This window comes from Podarcis vaucheri (genome assembly GCF_965113315.1).
Source record: "Podarcis vaucheri genome assembly, chromosome: 1".
Classification (NCBI taxonomy): domain Eukaryota; kingdom Metazoa; phylum Chordata; class Lepidosauria; order Squamata; family Lacertidae; genus Podarcis; species Podarcis vaucheri.
In genome coordinates this window covers 133,077,418-133,092,159 of record NC_138759.1, presented here as the reverse complement: position 1 = coordinate 133,092,159, position 14,742 = coordinate 133,077,418, and the positions used below count along the sequence as shown (strand labels likewise).

The 14,742-nt window shown below is 49.6% G+C and overlaps 1 protein-coding gene across 1 annotated transcript; it reads left to right on the top strand.

Moving 5' to 3' along the window:
- Positions 1-8,707: 8,707 nt before the first annotated feature.
- FZD5 (frizzled class receptor 5) lies at positions 8,708-13,761 on the top strand. The gene has a single exon (XM_082191353.1). It carries the CDS (start codon positions 8,979-8,981, stop codon positions 10,695-10,697), a length of 1,719 nt encoding a protein of 572 aa, XP_082047479.1. The 5' UTR covers positions 8,708-8,978; the 3' UTR covers positions 10,698-13,761.
- Positions 13,762-14,742: the final 981 nt, after the last annotated feature.

Here is a 14,742-nt window from a genome sequence, read left to right as displayed (position 1 = left end):
ATTCACAAGGATTTCTGACTCCTGGCTGTTTAACAATCATAGTGAGGTTAATCTCCCTTTGACCCTCCCCTGATGAAGAATAGTAGCGTCCGTGGATATAGAAGTGTTCTAAATTATGAATGAATGATCATTTGCCAAGGAGATTTCAAAGGGAGACTTCAGGGTGTGTCAGGTGAATTAAATCTAGTACTGATGTTTGATTCTATTCATTTGGTCTAAATAGAGATAACAGTTTCTTGTCCCACTTAGCATGCTAAGATGATTATGCTATTAAATTCACCGCATGTATTGCGTTAAAGGAAAATGTTATGAAAATGATTTATAGATGGTATATTACACCGGTAAAACTTGCAAAAATGTATAAAACATGTAAGAAATGTTGGAAATGTAAAGGAAAGGATGGTACTTTTTACCATATGTGGTGGGAATGTAAGAAAGTGAAGAGCTTCTGGGAATTGATATATAAAGAATTGAAAAAAATGTTGAAATATACATTTCCTAAAAAACCAGAGGCTTTCCTTTTAGGAATTATAGGAAATGAAACTTTTCCAGTATGCAATAACAGCGGCAAGAATATTATTGGCCCAGAGATGGAAACAGGAACAAGTACCTACTTTGGAGGAGTGGAGAATGAAGCTGATGGACTATGCAGAACTTGATAAAATGACAGGGAAGATCAGATACCAACGAGATCAAAAGTTTATCGAGGACTGGGGAAAATTTGTTGAGTATTGGGGAGGTTTAAGTGATAATGAAATAACGTTTGCGGCGTTTAAAGAAGCTCTATAAAAATTTAAAGAAATATTGTAAGAAAGGAAAACAGGTGTGGACAGGGTTGTCAAAAGGCAATACGAAATGTAGGAAATGTGTAACTAAAAAGTTTAATTCGGATGATTGTCAGAATGGCTGATGGAAGTCCAAAAAAGGATAAAATTTGTAAAGTGGAAATGTTTATCTATTTTTCTTTTGCTGAAAATTAATAAAAAATATTATAAAAAAGATGATTATGCTATCACCAGTTACTGCTATTGTAAAAGGCAGGGGTCACCTGCGGGTGCCTGCAAAGGCTTTCACAGGTGCCCCAGATATTGAGCTTTAATTATTTTGTTTTTTTAAGTAAGTCTCAAACCCTCCTAGGAAGAGAATTGTGGGGCAAAATGTGCAGGTACCTTCTCTGTGAAATTCAACTGTGTGTGAGGTGACCATTTTTCCTAGGACTGTTGTCATTAGACAACATAAGTGTCTCTCTCTCTGTGTGTGTGTGTGTGTGTGTGTGTAATCAATATTGTGTTATCTCCACAATCAGGACCAGCAGGACATACCTGACTTCTCATGGTAAGCATGGGGGTAATTATCTCTCTAATTTTGTTATGCCCCACCCCATGGCAGCTATTTTTTGACTGGTGCCTCCAACCCTGTCTCAAAATTTGAAATGTGACCCCTGGCACTTATTTTGCATACAGTGGTATCTTGGGTTACATACGCTTCAGGTTACAGACTCCGCTAACCCAGAAATAGTGTTTCAGGTTAAGAACTTTGCTTCAGGATGAGAACAGAAATTGTGCTCCAGTGGCACGGCAGCAGCAGGAGGCTAAAGTGGTGCTTCAGGTTAAGAACAGTTTCAGGTTAAGAGTGGACCTCCGGAACGAATTAAGTACTTAACCCGAGGTACCACTGTATTTTTATTAATTTTGGGGAGGGTGTTGGAGAGGCGGGGAGTTACAAGGTTTTGGTGAGGTGATCTCAGAAATAGCCAACATTGCTCCAGCCAGACGTTGTTGAACTACAACTCCCATCATCCTGAGCATTGGCCCTGCTAGATGAGCCTGATGGGAGTCGGAGCCCGACAGCATCTGCAGGGCATCTGCCATTAACAGAAGTGAAATGAAATGTTATCTGTTCTGAGCTGGAGGAACAATATGGGCTGTTAAACAAACGCATGTTACTGTGTGAAAGATAAATAAGTAGAGGAACACTCCTTCCTATGGGCAACTGGGTTGGAGTAGACCGGCATGTGTGAGCAAGCGAAAACAGAATCATTTCTATCTAGGGCAAGTGACAACTCAACTGTTGGATAGCGGAAGTGGTGGGCAAGAGTGAAAGAGTTAAGTTTCTTGGAGCAGACTGGGAAGGACAAAGGCACATGTTGAAAGGTTAATAGGTTATACAGTACCTTAACCTTTCCACTTCACTAACTTGATGTGTTCCTTCTCTCCCATTCAGGCTGCTTTAAGCCAACCTCCCAGCATAATAGACAGCATGTTTATAAAAATCAGACTGATGTAACATTAAGCCTTTCTCAAGCTGTTTACACTCTGGAGGTGAATTAGGACTGGCACTTTGTTTTGCTTTGTTTCGTGTGTGTTTTATTTTTTTAAAAAAAACATGTTAGTAACGCGGTTCTGTACAGATTATGGCAAGCAGGCCTGTCTTGGCAATTGTGCTTTTGCATCAGGGTGTGCCCTGTGTGGGGTTTTTGTTAGGGACGTTTTTTAAAAATCTGTTTTGGAAGCCGGAGGATTCGGTGCTGAGCTGCTTTGCAGAAGTTGCATTGGACAGTGGGCCAAAGAGATCCATCTGTCCTAGAAGGAAGGCATGCAGATTGGTTCTGAGCTGCTGCTTCCTTCTTCTTCGGTGGTCACTCTTAGCCGAGTAAGACTGTCTTCCATAAACACGGTTTGAACAATGAGTCCATAAGTGGCTGTGGAGGCCAATTCTGGATCCACACGCCCCTCCACAGTGGGGACATTGGTTTCCGGGTGGGAGTTGATCACGGTGAGGGTTTGCCAAGCGTGTCTTCCTCTTAGCACATTTCTCCCTTTCATCCTGAGTTTGAGCATCTTCAAAGCCCATGACACCTTTGGTAAAGGCTGTTCTCCAATTGGAGCACTCGCAGGCCAGTGTTTCCCAGTTATCAGTGCTCATACTGCATTTTTAAAAGGTTTGCCTTGAGAGCAGCTTTAAACCTCTTTTGTTGTTCACTGATACTTCGCTTTCCATTCTTAAGTTGGGAATAGAGTAGTTGCTTTGGAAGACGATAATCAGGCATCTGGACAACATGACCAGTCCAACAAAGTTGATACAGTGGTGCCCCGCAAGACGAATGCCTCGCAAGACGGAAAACTCGCTAGACGAAAGAGTTTTCCATTTTGGAGGTGCTTTGCAAAACGAATCTCCTATGGGCTTGCTTCGCAAGACGAAAATGTCTTGCGAGTTCCTGCGGGGTTTTTTCCCTTCCCCCCCTTTTTCTAAGCCACTAAGCCGCTTATCTGCTTATCCGGTAAGCCGATAAGCCGCTAAAAGCCGCTAAAAGCTGCTAATAGCGCTAATCCGTCAATGGGCTTGCTTCGCAAGACGAAAAAACCGCTAGACGAAGAGACTCACAGAATGGATTCTTTTCGTCTTGTGAGGCACCACTGTATTGAAGAATGATATTTGCTTCTTCCAGTACACTGTCATTAGTTCGCCTGTCTTCCCAAGTGATGTGTAACATTTTTTGAATATTTCTGGTTCTGAGACCCTGGCTCAGCCATGCACTTGATGGGTGGCCTTCAGCAAGTCCGCCTCAGTTGTCCTTCTGTAAAATGGGAGTTACTGCATGGATTAAGATAAGGAAACGTCAACCTTACCAACCCCAAGTGTTGGGGCACCTACAAATCAAAGTCAATAAACAAGCCAGGCAGTGAGCAGGATCTGTCTGGGCATGATGCAGATATCTTTCTGGCAGTGATTCTTAAACTGAGTGCGTGATGAGAGAACTCCTAGTGTGCTGTGAGAAATACATTAATTAAACAGTTAAAGTCGACTTGTGGGCTTAAGGTAGCCACCCACAGACGAGGCCGCAGGATTAATTGCATGGGTCTTACCACCTGTGAATCAGGTGAGGATAATTCTGTCATGTCTGTGTTCAGTCATCCCTGGTGTGTATGAGTTGCAAATTGGTAATACACCTTCTCTTGAACAAGAGGCATATCTCTCAGAACAAGAATTACACGGAAACGTGAGCAACACGGCATTACTCAGAGCAGACCCACTGCAGTTAATAGACCTAGCTTGTCATGTTCATAGAGCAGAGCCACTCAAATTGCAGTAAAACATAGTGGAATAGTACCCAATTGGTGTGGGTCTTCGGTGAGAAGGTGCCCCTTCCTCTTGCATATGCTAAAAGCAACAAAAACAGCCTAACAGGAACATTAATGGATAAAAATAAGCACATATTGCCTCTAGCCTAATAGCTATTAACTTGGACAAATGAAGAGAGCATCAGTAGTGGTCGTCACGGCAGTAGTAAGGTCTAAATTCAGTTCAGATATGACCCAAACTTGGCCACAGGGTTAGAATCAGATCACTGTGGCCGTGAAAGAGCTCACATCTGATGTCCCTCTGGGGGGCCCTTACATTCCTCCCCCAGCCCTCAGCCCCACAATCCCACAGTGCAAAGCTAGATAGATCATTCTGCTGTGGCTCTATGGGAAATTCAATGTGTGAACTAAAGCCAACTGCCACCAACAGTGGCATAGCGTGGGTTGTCAGCACCCGGGGCAAGGCAAGTAACTTGTGCCCCCTAACCCGTGGATTTGCGCCCCCTAACCTGTGGATCTGTGCCCCCTAACCCTAACCCCCAGATGTTGCGCCTGGTGTGGCCAGCCCCCCCTGCTACGCCACTGGCCCCCCCTGCTACGCCACTGGCCACCAAAACCAGGTTACGTCACTAACAGAGGAGGGGGGTCCAGAGGACTGCCCGCCCCCCACAAAAAGAGCCCTGGAACCTCTTAGATCCAGATCCAGAGAGTTGTCTCCCGTGGTTGGAACCTCAGAGACAAGCTTGGAATCAAAATCTGGACCTACGTGTGTACGGTGAGCACAGAAAGACATCAGATGAAAGGTAAAGGTAAAGAGACCCCTGACCATTAGGGCCAGTCGTGACCGACTCTGGGGTTGTGGCGCTCATCTTGCTTTATTGGCCAAGGGAGCCAGCGTTCAGCTTCCGGGTCATGTGGCCAGCATGACTAAGCTGCTTCTGGTGAACCAGAGCAGCGCACGGAAATGCCGTTTACCTTCCCGCCAGAGTGGTACCTATTTATCTACTTGCACTTTGATGTGCTTTCGAATTGTTAGGTTGGCAGGAGCAGGGACCGAGCAGCGGGAGCTCACCCCGTCGCAGGGATCTGAACCGCCAACCTTCTGATCAGCAAGTCCTAGGCTCTGTGGTTTAACCCACAGCGCCACCCGCGTCCCCAGATGAAATGTAATGCCCCACAAAGCATGCAGGCTACAATCAGAGTATTATGGCAGCTGGAACCTTTGTAAATTAAATCTTGATTCCTCATCTGAATATCCTCCCCATACCTGTTAGGAACTTGCTGCGTTCCTGTGCAATCACGCCCGTGTTTATTCAGAAGCAGACCCCACACAGTGTCTGTGGGGTTGCTCAGAGCATCAGCCACCCTTTGTTTGACCTTGTCTCCTGTTGGCTCTAATGAACAGGGCTGGGATGTCCTCCATCCTTACAGGTATTTAGCATTTCTCTTCTCTCGTTAATGAGGTAAGGAATATGGGAGGGGGAACCTCTATAATGTATAGCACTAGATAACTGCCAAGCAGTATCCATACACTTCCTGTCTCCTATATATGTCTCCTATATTGCTTGCTATGGGTAAGAGGATGGCAAACTAAGATGCCAGTTGATGGGGGTCCCCCCCCCATTCATAGCCTCTTGTTTGCAGAGGAAATCACTCTCCTCTCCAGAAAGGAGGAGGAGGACCAGTGAAGATCAGTGTGTGGAGCGAACTAGAAGCCCTAGATTGTTTCTGTACATCTCAATGGACTCCACAGGTGATTCCATTTCCAAACAGCCCTTTAATTAGCAGCACTTAGCACCTACCCAAGGGGTGCTAAGTGCTGCAAGCTGAAGAGGATTATTAGCACCTCTTCATGGGGCTTGATTTCTCTGGACAATGCAAGGACAGCCCCCCACTGTTGCTAGGGGAAGCCACAGGAGGAAAATTGCCCTAGATCTGTGTTGCTGGCAATTGCCCCAGTTCGCCACCTAGAGAATATGAAGTTTCAATACTTCATCCTCCAATTATCCTAGCAGGTTCCTCCTACCACTTCCAAACACAGGCTGAGGCCAGGTGTGCGCAAAGCCTCGAATACATTGCATGCTCTGAACTAACCGAAGGGCGGAAAAGGCTCCGTCAATCTCAAAAAGTGGCACATATCTGAAAGATGCTTCTTCCACCCCCACAAAATCACAAGGATGGGGAAATCCCTCTCTGTTTATCCATCTTCCATTTCTTATTAAATTCTACCGCTATTAGTTCCTTGCTACACACAAAAAGGTCCCAGAGTGACTTACAGAAACTGATAAGAGCATAAAGCATAAACAAAAGAAGTCATTGGAATATGTAATAGTTCGTGCATTGATGTTATCTCAATAACTCTTGCCTTGTTTTTCGAAATCAATGGGCAGGGGTTTCCCCAGACTGGGAGGCACTGTGGGAAGGCTCTTGCTCAGGGCTAATGCTCCTGCTATTCATGGAGGTCCCGGGTTCCATCAGTGGCCTCTCTTGGCAGGGGCTGGGAGGGACTTCTGCCTGAAATCACAAAGTGCCACTGCCAGTCAGTGTAGACATTGCTGAGTGAGATGGATCAATTTGTCTGATTCAGTATAAGGAGCTTCCTGTGTTCCTTCCTATAACAAAAAAATAAAAACTTGCTCACCGAGGGCAAAATTAACTTACGGAATTTGGTGCTACAAGACACAGTGGATTGAGCACAATTTATGTTAATCCACTTCCTCCATTCAGAATAGACTGGAGCAGTTCACACCTGCTTGTATTTGAATTTGGGTAAGAGGAGGAACTTCAGTCTTGTCTGTTTCTGCAAGCAGGCACCCCCTTTTCTGTTTGCCCCTGCCGCATTTGTTGATTCTATTGTGCCAATGAGGTGGCACACACACAGTTATCTGTGCCCACACATTTAGAAAGAAAACCCACACCCAAGAAGAGTGCAAAAGCTCACAGTCAGGCAGCTGGAATTTTGCTTGTGTGGTTTTCTGGGTTTGTGCACACACCAAAAAGCCGCCGTAAGGAATTCATAGCACACACTTTTCAGATTGTTGGTATAGTTTGCTTGTGCAGTTTTCTGGTTTTGTGCACTTTGAAGGATGGTGCCTATGCTCTGCCTTCATGCTGCCAGATTCCAAGTCAGCATCAAGGCCATGCGCAGAGACAGTTCCTGTTCTCCACTGGTGGGGGGATTATTATTATTATTTACTTAAATTCCTCTGCAAAGTGCTATGCGTGCCAGTTAACATCAAATACATAAATAGCAGCAATAACACAATTTGAAGGGAAAACAGTCAGAGCTTTGGGGCGCATTGAAAGACCAGCAAAAATTCTATAGCGAGAGTTTAAAACTCCCCATCTTGATGGAGCACTTGAAAATTACTAATGGTCTTGGTGGAACACCTGATGATTCCCCCCCCCCCCCGCCTTTTGTAGCAATCCCAATGCGCTGTGCTAGATGCAGTTGGTTGTTAATCATATTGTTGTCGCTCCTTTTATTGCATTGCATTTGATAGTACTATAGTACTATATATTTGCAATTCGCTGGCAGTCCTCTGCTCTGAACCTGGACCTGGCTTCATTTAGCCACGTTGGCTAAGTGGGGGAGTTACTTATCCTTCCTAATTCTCCCTTACAAGCCGGCGCGTCTTCTTCACATCTCGTGGCAGCAGCCAGTGCCCAAAGTTAGTGGCACTTTAAAGAGCAACCCCATTTACTACGGGGTGAAGTCTCCGCGTAGTCAACGAAGGTCCAAGCTGAGTAGACCTATGGAAGTCCACGGACCAAGAACTCTGTCATGGTCATTAATACTGACGGCTCTACTCTGGGGCAAACCTCGTGGTGACTACTGCCCTCCGTGGTGTTGCTTTTGCAGTTAAAGGACCCCTGCCTCAAATAAAGCATGGTGGGGACTGGGATTTGCCACGGGTGCTGGGAGGGTCAGGGGGCGAGGGTCCCCCCTTCCGCGTCTGGGTGCCGCGGGCCCTTTGCGCCCAGACGCGCGTCTTTTGGCGCGGCGGCGCAGCCTTCTCGGTCTCCCTCCCGGCCCGGGGAGGGGGCGGCTCCGGGGCCAGTGCGTCGGCCGGCCTCCGGCGCGGGTGGGCGGGCCCCGTCGGGGCGGGTGGGCGGTCTTGGCGCGCAGGCACTAGAGCGCAGGTGGCTCCGGCTGGGCGCTTCATTCGCCGCCGGTGGCGCGTTCGGCGGGCTGCGCGCGTCCAGACAGCGACCCGAGCCTGGGCGGCGTGGCGCTTGGTGCCGGAGCCTCCGCCCGCAGCGCCCCGTCGGGAGACCCGGCCGGAAGGAGCCTCCAGCCGAAGCAGCCAGGGCGGCATGGCAGGCGGCGGCGGCGGCTCCTCGGCGACTCCACGCGGCCAGCCCAGCGCGCTGGCCGAGCCCCGCAGGCGATCGCTGCCCGCCGGAGAGTGACGGCCCCCGGGCCGGGCCAGGACGCGCGTCCCGCTTGCATGGCTGGCGTGCGCTCGGCGCGGAGGGACTTTGGCACCGCGGCGCCCGTGGCCTCGCCGAAGAAACTTTTCTCGCTGGCGATCCCGTCGGGGGAGCTGTGAAGCGGAGCCGGCGCGGAGTTGGCGAGCATGAGCCGGGAGAGAGCCGCCCCCGCGCCGCCGCCTTGCTATGGCTTGCTCGCGTCCCGCCGGGTTTTACCCCCCTTAAGGCGCCCGGCCGGCCGGGGAACAGAAGCGCCCAGGTGCGCCTTTAACCGGCGCTGAAGGACTTTGGGAGCTCGGAGCGGACTGCGAGGGGGCGCCTCGTATCATGTGCGCCTTGGGCGACGCTGCTGCTGCTGCTGCTGCTGCTACGGGGACCCCCCGGGTCTCCTTCCCGGGACTCGGTCCGAAGAGCTAAGCCCAGCGCGCTCCCCCCCCCCCGGGAGGCAGCGCCGCCTTCCCCATGGCTGGCCTCCGCGACGCGTGGCTGAGCCTCTTGCTGCTGCTGCTGCTGCTTCAGGCTCCCGCTCCGTCGGCTGCCGCCTCCAAGGCCATCGTGTGCCAGGAGATCACGGTGCCCATGTGCAAGGGCATCGGCTACAACCTGACCTACATGCCCAACCAGTTCAACCACGACACTCAGGACGAGGCCGGGCTGGAGGTGCACCAGTTCTGGCCCCTGGTGGAGATCCAGTGTTCTCCGGACCTCAAGTTCTTCCTGTGCAGCATGTACACGCCCATCTGCCTGCTGGACTACGCCAAGCCGCTGCCTCCGTGCCGCTCGGTCTGCGAGAGAGCCAAGGCGGGCTGCTCCCCCCTGATGCGGCAGTACGGCTTCGCCTGGCCCGAGAGGATGAACTGCGACAAGCTGCCGGTCCTGGGCGACGCCGAGATGCTGTGCATGGATTACAACCGCACGGAGGCCGCCACCACCTTGCCACCCTTCCTCACCAAGCCCACCCGCCCCTCCAAAGGTGCCCACCGGAACATGACCCCGCTAAAGGGGGCCGGCTGCAAGCGGGTGTGCGAGTGCCGGGAGCCCCTGGTCTTCATCTCCGAAGAGTCCCACCCGCTCTACAACAAGATTGAGACAGGCCACGTCCGCAACTGCGCCGTCCCTTGCTTCCAGCCCTACTTCACCCAGGACGAGAAGACCTTTGCCACCTTTTGGATAGGCCTGTGGTCTGTCCTCTGCTTTATCTCCACCTTCACCACGGTGGCCACCTTCCTGATCGACATGGAGAGATTCAGGTACCCGGAGCGCCCCATCATCTTCCTGTCCGCCTGTTATCTCTTCGTCTCCATCGGCTACATCATCCGGCTGGTGGTGGGCCACGCCAGCGTGGCTTGCAATAAAGATTACAACCACATACACTACGAGACCACGGGCCCTGCCCTCTGCACGGTGGTCTTCCTCCTGATCTACTTCTTTGGCATGGCCAGCTCCATCTGGTGGGTCATCTTGTCCCTCACCTGGTTCTTGGCTGCCGGGATGAAATGGGGCAACGAAGCCATCGCTAGCTACTCCCAGTATTTCCACATGGCTGCGTGGCTCGTCCCCAGCGTCAAGTCCATCGCAGTGCTGGCCCTGAGCTCGGTGGATGGCGACCCGGTCGCCGGCATCTGCTATGTGGGCAACCAGAACCTGGACAAGCTGCGGGGTTTCGTCCTGGCTCCCTTGGTGGTGTACCTGTTCACAGGGACCATGTTTCTGCTGGCCGGTTTTGTGTCCCTCTTCAGGATCCGGAGTGTGATTAAGCAAGGGGGCACCAAAACAGACAAGCTGGAGAAGCTGATGATCCGGATTGGCATCTTCACCGTGCTCTACACTGTCCCGGCCACCATAGTGGTGGCCTGCTACATTTATGAGCAGCACTACAGGTCACAGTGGGAGACGGCGCAAAACTGCTCTTGCCCTGGGGAGAAGCCCAAGGTCAAGCCCGACTATGCTGTCTTTATGCTGAAGTACTTCATGTGCCTGGTGGTGGGCATCACCTCAGGGGTCTGGATTTGGTCGGGGAAGACCCTCGAGTCTTGGAGGCGCTTCACAAGCAGGTGCTTCCGGAGCGGGAAGCCTGGGAGCACGGGCATGTACAGCGAAGCGAGCGCAGCTCTGACGACCAGGAGTGGCCTCCCTAACCCTGCTCCTTACCACAAACAAGTCCCACTGTCCCACGTCTGAAAAAAGGGAGGGGGAGCAAAAAACCCCCAAAGCACCTTACTTGGTCGTAGTTGGGAGCAGGTAAGCACAGTGTGACTTGAGCTCCCAACTGCAAAAAGGTTTTGAAATAACCCCTGGAGCTTTGTTTTTCACCTGTCATTTGGTCTGTCTGTTGTGAAACGCTTTGCTCCATCTCCTGATGGAGACACAAAAGAGGGGCTTGTTTTTTGGGGGGGGAATGGACACATTGCTTTGCCCATATTGCAAGATTGCAGGGTTTACTAAGAGCACGCTACAGCCTTGGGAATGCATTTTGTCCTTCCTGGGGAAGCGTGGAAGGAGCAAGCTAAGATCTAACTCTTTACGTGGGGTATGTGTGAATTAGTTTCCAGGTATAATGAAAAAAGCAGTCTTGGAGGAGGCAGTTCTGAAGGGCAGGGGCTGCTTTAGCCTTTCTCTTCCTGCTGTTTTTCCGTTCCCCCGCCTCCCCCCATCCCAATCAATTTCCTCGCACCATTGGGAAAGCAGCTGAGGAAGACCAAATGACAGGAAAAGGAACATCCACTGTTCTTTGGTGTCTGCATTCCTATTCAGGATAGTGAAATCCTATACATGTTTACTTGGAAGCAAGTCCCATTGAGGTCGGTGTGTGTGTGCTTAAGAGCATAAGAACAGCACTGTTGAATCAGGCCAAAGGCACCTGCAGTCCAGCACCAGCTCTCAGTGGCCAAGCAGAACCCGAGTGCAGCCAGAACAGCCCCAGTCCCGTGCGATTCCCAGCAACTAGTTTTCAGAGACATCCTTTGAGGGCAGCTTACTCTCGGTCCAAGTGTCTCCTGTATTGTGTGTCTCCCACACAATCTAGTTTGGTCCTTAGGACACTTACTATTGAATTGGTGAAATGATAATTTCAGAGTCCTTTCCACTAGGTTGGGGTGGGCAGCTGCAGTCAGGCAAATGTCAAGTTTCCTGGTAGCAGAACTTTCTCTCGCTATGCTGTCTGTTTCAACAAAACGTGCTACTGAAGTTTTCAGATATAAAGGAGTATCAATTTGGAGGCAGGCTCTACTTTCAAAATGGGCGAGTTGTGGAGCTGAGATTGAGCAGAGTCTGGTTTCAGGTTTATTTTTGGATGGCGTAAGTCCACCACCATCAGTTTTTACGCATGCCTTTGCCAGGCGGCCTCATAAAGCCATTGGTGTGAGTATTAGTTTCTCTTCAGCATTCAAAATGAAAGTAGAATGGGCTGCATGAATTCAGATGCAGACCAGAAGTCCTTGTTAAGCGCTGTACATGATTTCGCCTCCTTTTGCAAATGAGGACTGTGCATTTCTTACTGTGTTTTCACTCTAAGTGCTTGGGGGCTGCAAGCCTGTGCATGTTTACTCAGAACTAAGTCCCACTGAACTCAATGGGGCTTACTCCCAGGAAAGTAGATAGAGGGTTTCAGCCCCATAGTCATTTTCAAAGATGTTAGTCTCTCTGTCTCTCCTATTCCAGTTCTACCTGCCCTGGTGGGGTGATAGATAACAGCAACAAGTTTTCTTAAGATTCATTTCACCGCAAATTCTCTTTTGACTCGAGGGACTGAAAAATCAGTTGACACAAGGTATGAAGAATTGCTCAAGAGGTAAAGCTATAAAGAACCACAAAGAATCGATTTATGGCTTGGCACACTAGCAGTCTGATCCTCTGCAGGTTTGTTCAGCAGTATGTCTTCTTGAGTGTAAGGGGACTTACCTGAAAAGGTACTGGGCATGTTTTGGTTCCCTACTCTCTCTCTCTCTCTCTCTCTCCCCCCCCCCCAATCTACTGAAACAATGGTTCTTGGATAACAGGTTTTTAACATATGGCTGCCCTGAGTGAGGCTGGGTATGTATTTGTAAGGTATTGTTAATGCTAATTCCCCCTCCGCCCCCCCCTTAGAAAGTAGAGCTGTGCCCCAGCGCAATCCCCATAAGATTGAATGTGGTGTGTGTGTGTGTCCCCAACAACAGCTGCAACTGTAGGGAAGACAATCAACACCCCTCCCTCTTTGCAGAAGGGGCCACCTCCATTTCTAGCCTTTGAAGCAGTGGCAAAAGTCACCTTCTAAGGAAAGCTGTTCAGCTTTTAAACCTTAACTGCTGATACTTCTGTATTAACCCGAAACAATATTAGATATGGCAGTAGATCCCTAGCGCTCTATGTGTGTGTTTGTTTCTGTCGAGGGAGCCAGACCTCTTTCAGTGAAAAGTGTTAGCACTTCAGTTCTATATGGAAAAAAACTTCATTCTGGTAATAAGATTTTTTTTTTGGGGGGGGCAGGATATTGCATTTGGATCTGCTTTACAAAGAGGTTGGCGAGTTTCTCCTGAACTCTGATTTACTCAACTGCTCAGCTTGTGAACGGGCAACCTCTGGAGAATCCAAACCTCTTTGGCCTCCATACAAGGGTGGCGTTCATACCACACATTTAAAGCAGATGGCTTTCCCCAACAACCCTGGGAACTGTAGCTTACACCCCAAAGAGCCACCATTTTCAGCACCCTCAGCAAACTACAGTTCTCCGGATTCATTGGAGGCAGCCGTGTGCTTTTAAAGTGTGGTGTGGATATGACCACCTAGGTTTGTGGGGAAGCAAATCCACTGCCCTCCCATTTAGCTAGGGCTTTGGCACTGATCCTGCCCATGCTAAAACCCTAACCCAGAAAAAAGCGCCTTTTTCTAAGTGCTGGTTTCCATGTGCACAACTATCACTGGATAACTGCAGGATTATGTGTGACCTGGGCCTGTGAAGGATATCCATTACTGCTTAAAGTGGTAAAGTTTTCCACATCACTTCCCAAACCATCCCCCCCCCCGCCCAATGGTTTTGGCTTTCCAATTTCAGTGGGGAAGTTAAGTATGTGCTTAACTCACTCTCTGTTCAAAAGCAACAGGACGTCAGGCTACAATTCTATATATATATGCGCACACTTACCATGGAGTAACTGTTTGAACTCATTGAGCTTTTATGTCTTGAGTAGACGTAACATGGTTTAAAGAATTTAAGCGGGGCTGGCCCTCACCTCTCAAAATAAAACAGCATCTTTTCTGTCCAGTTGCCAATGCATTTATTTTACTAAGGTATCCATTGGCCGCCATGAGGTCACTTTGAACAAAAGCAACTCTTTCCAGGATCACTTGTTCCAGCCTCTGTTTCTTCACGCGCACCTGCCCAGCAGTGGCTACAATTGGAACATTTCCCCAGTGCCTTCCCTTAGGAAGGTTTCTTCTCATCTCATTTACTGGATGGGGAAAAGTGTGAACAGGATCAGACTCTTACATTAGCCCAGCGGCACAGGAAACAGCTATGCTGATGGAGCTCCCTCCCTTCTGCTGCTCCAGAGAAGCGGACACGGAGCAATGGATCCAAACTACAAGAAGATTCCACCTAAACATTAGGAAGAACTTCCTGACAGTAAGAGCTGTTCGACAGTGGAATTTGCTGCCAAGGAGTGTGGTGGAGTCTCCTTCTTTGGAGGTCTTTAAGCAGAGGCTTGACAACCATATGTCAGGAGTGCTCTGATGGTGTTTCCTGCTTGGCAGGTGGTTGGACTCGATGGCCCTTGTGGTCTCTTCCAATTCTATGATTCTCCCCGCCTGCTGCCAAGATAATGTGGGGAGGAGGGTTGCAAGGTGATGCCAGAGCGTCCTTCTCCCTCGGATGCTCAGCTCCCCCATCTGCTGCTACTGCTGGGCGTTAGCCGGAGGGAGTGTGCAACCTGGGAAAGGACACATCCAGTTCCTGGACCGGATGGCTGTGTGGTGTCAAATGTTAAGCATACACATGGATGCAGCAGGCGGAGGCAAGAGAGGAGGGGCTGGTGGAAACTTGGCCTGGACAGGAACTAGCAACCTTCCCCTTTTCCTCTGGAGCCCATGGAAGGCAGAAGGAAACTGCAGGGGCAGAACTGTTTGAAGGAATTTGGCTGTACTTCTACAGGCAGTTTTTAAGTATTGGACAGAGTAGCTCCAGCTTGCAGACATCATCCATTGAGTTAAAGAGTTGCTCGTTTTTAAAAATTAACACTACCCAAAATAT

Excerpts from the sequence above, each read along its gene's own strand:
- FZD5 (XM_082191353.1), top strand. The coding sequence starts at position 8,979 with ATGGCTGGCCTCCGCGACGCGTGGCTGAGCCTCTTGCTGCTGCTGCTG.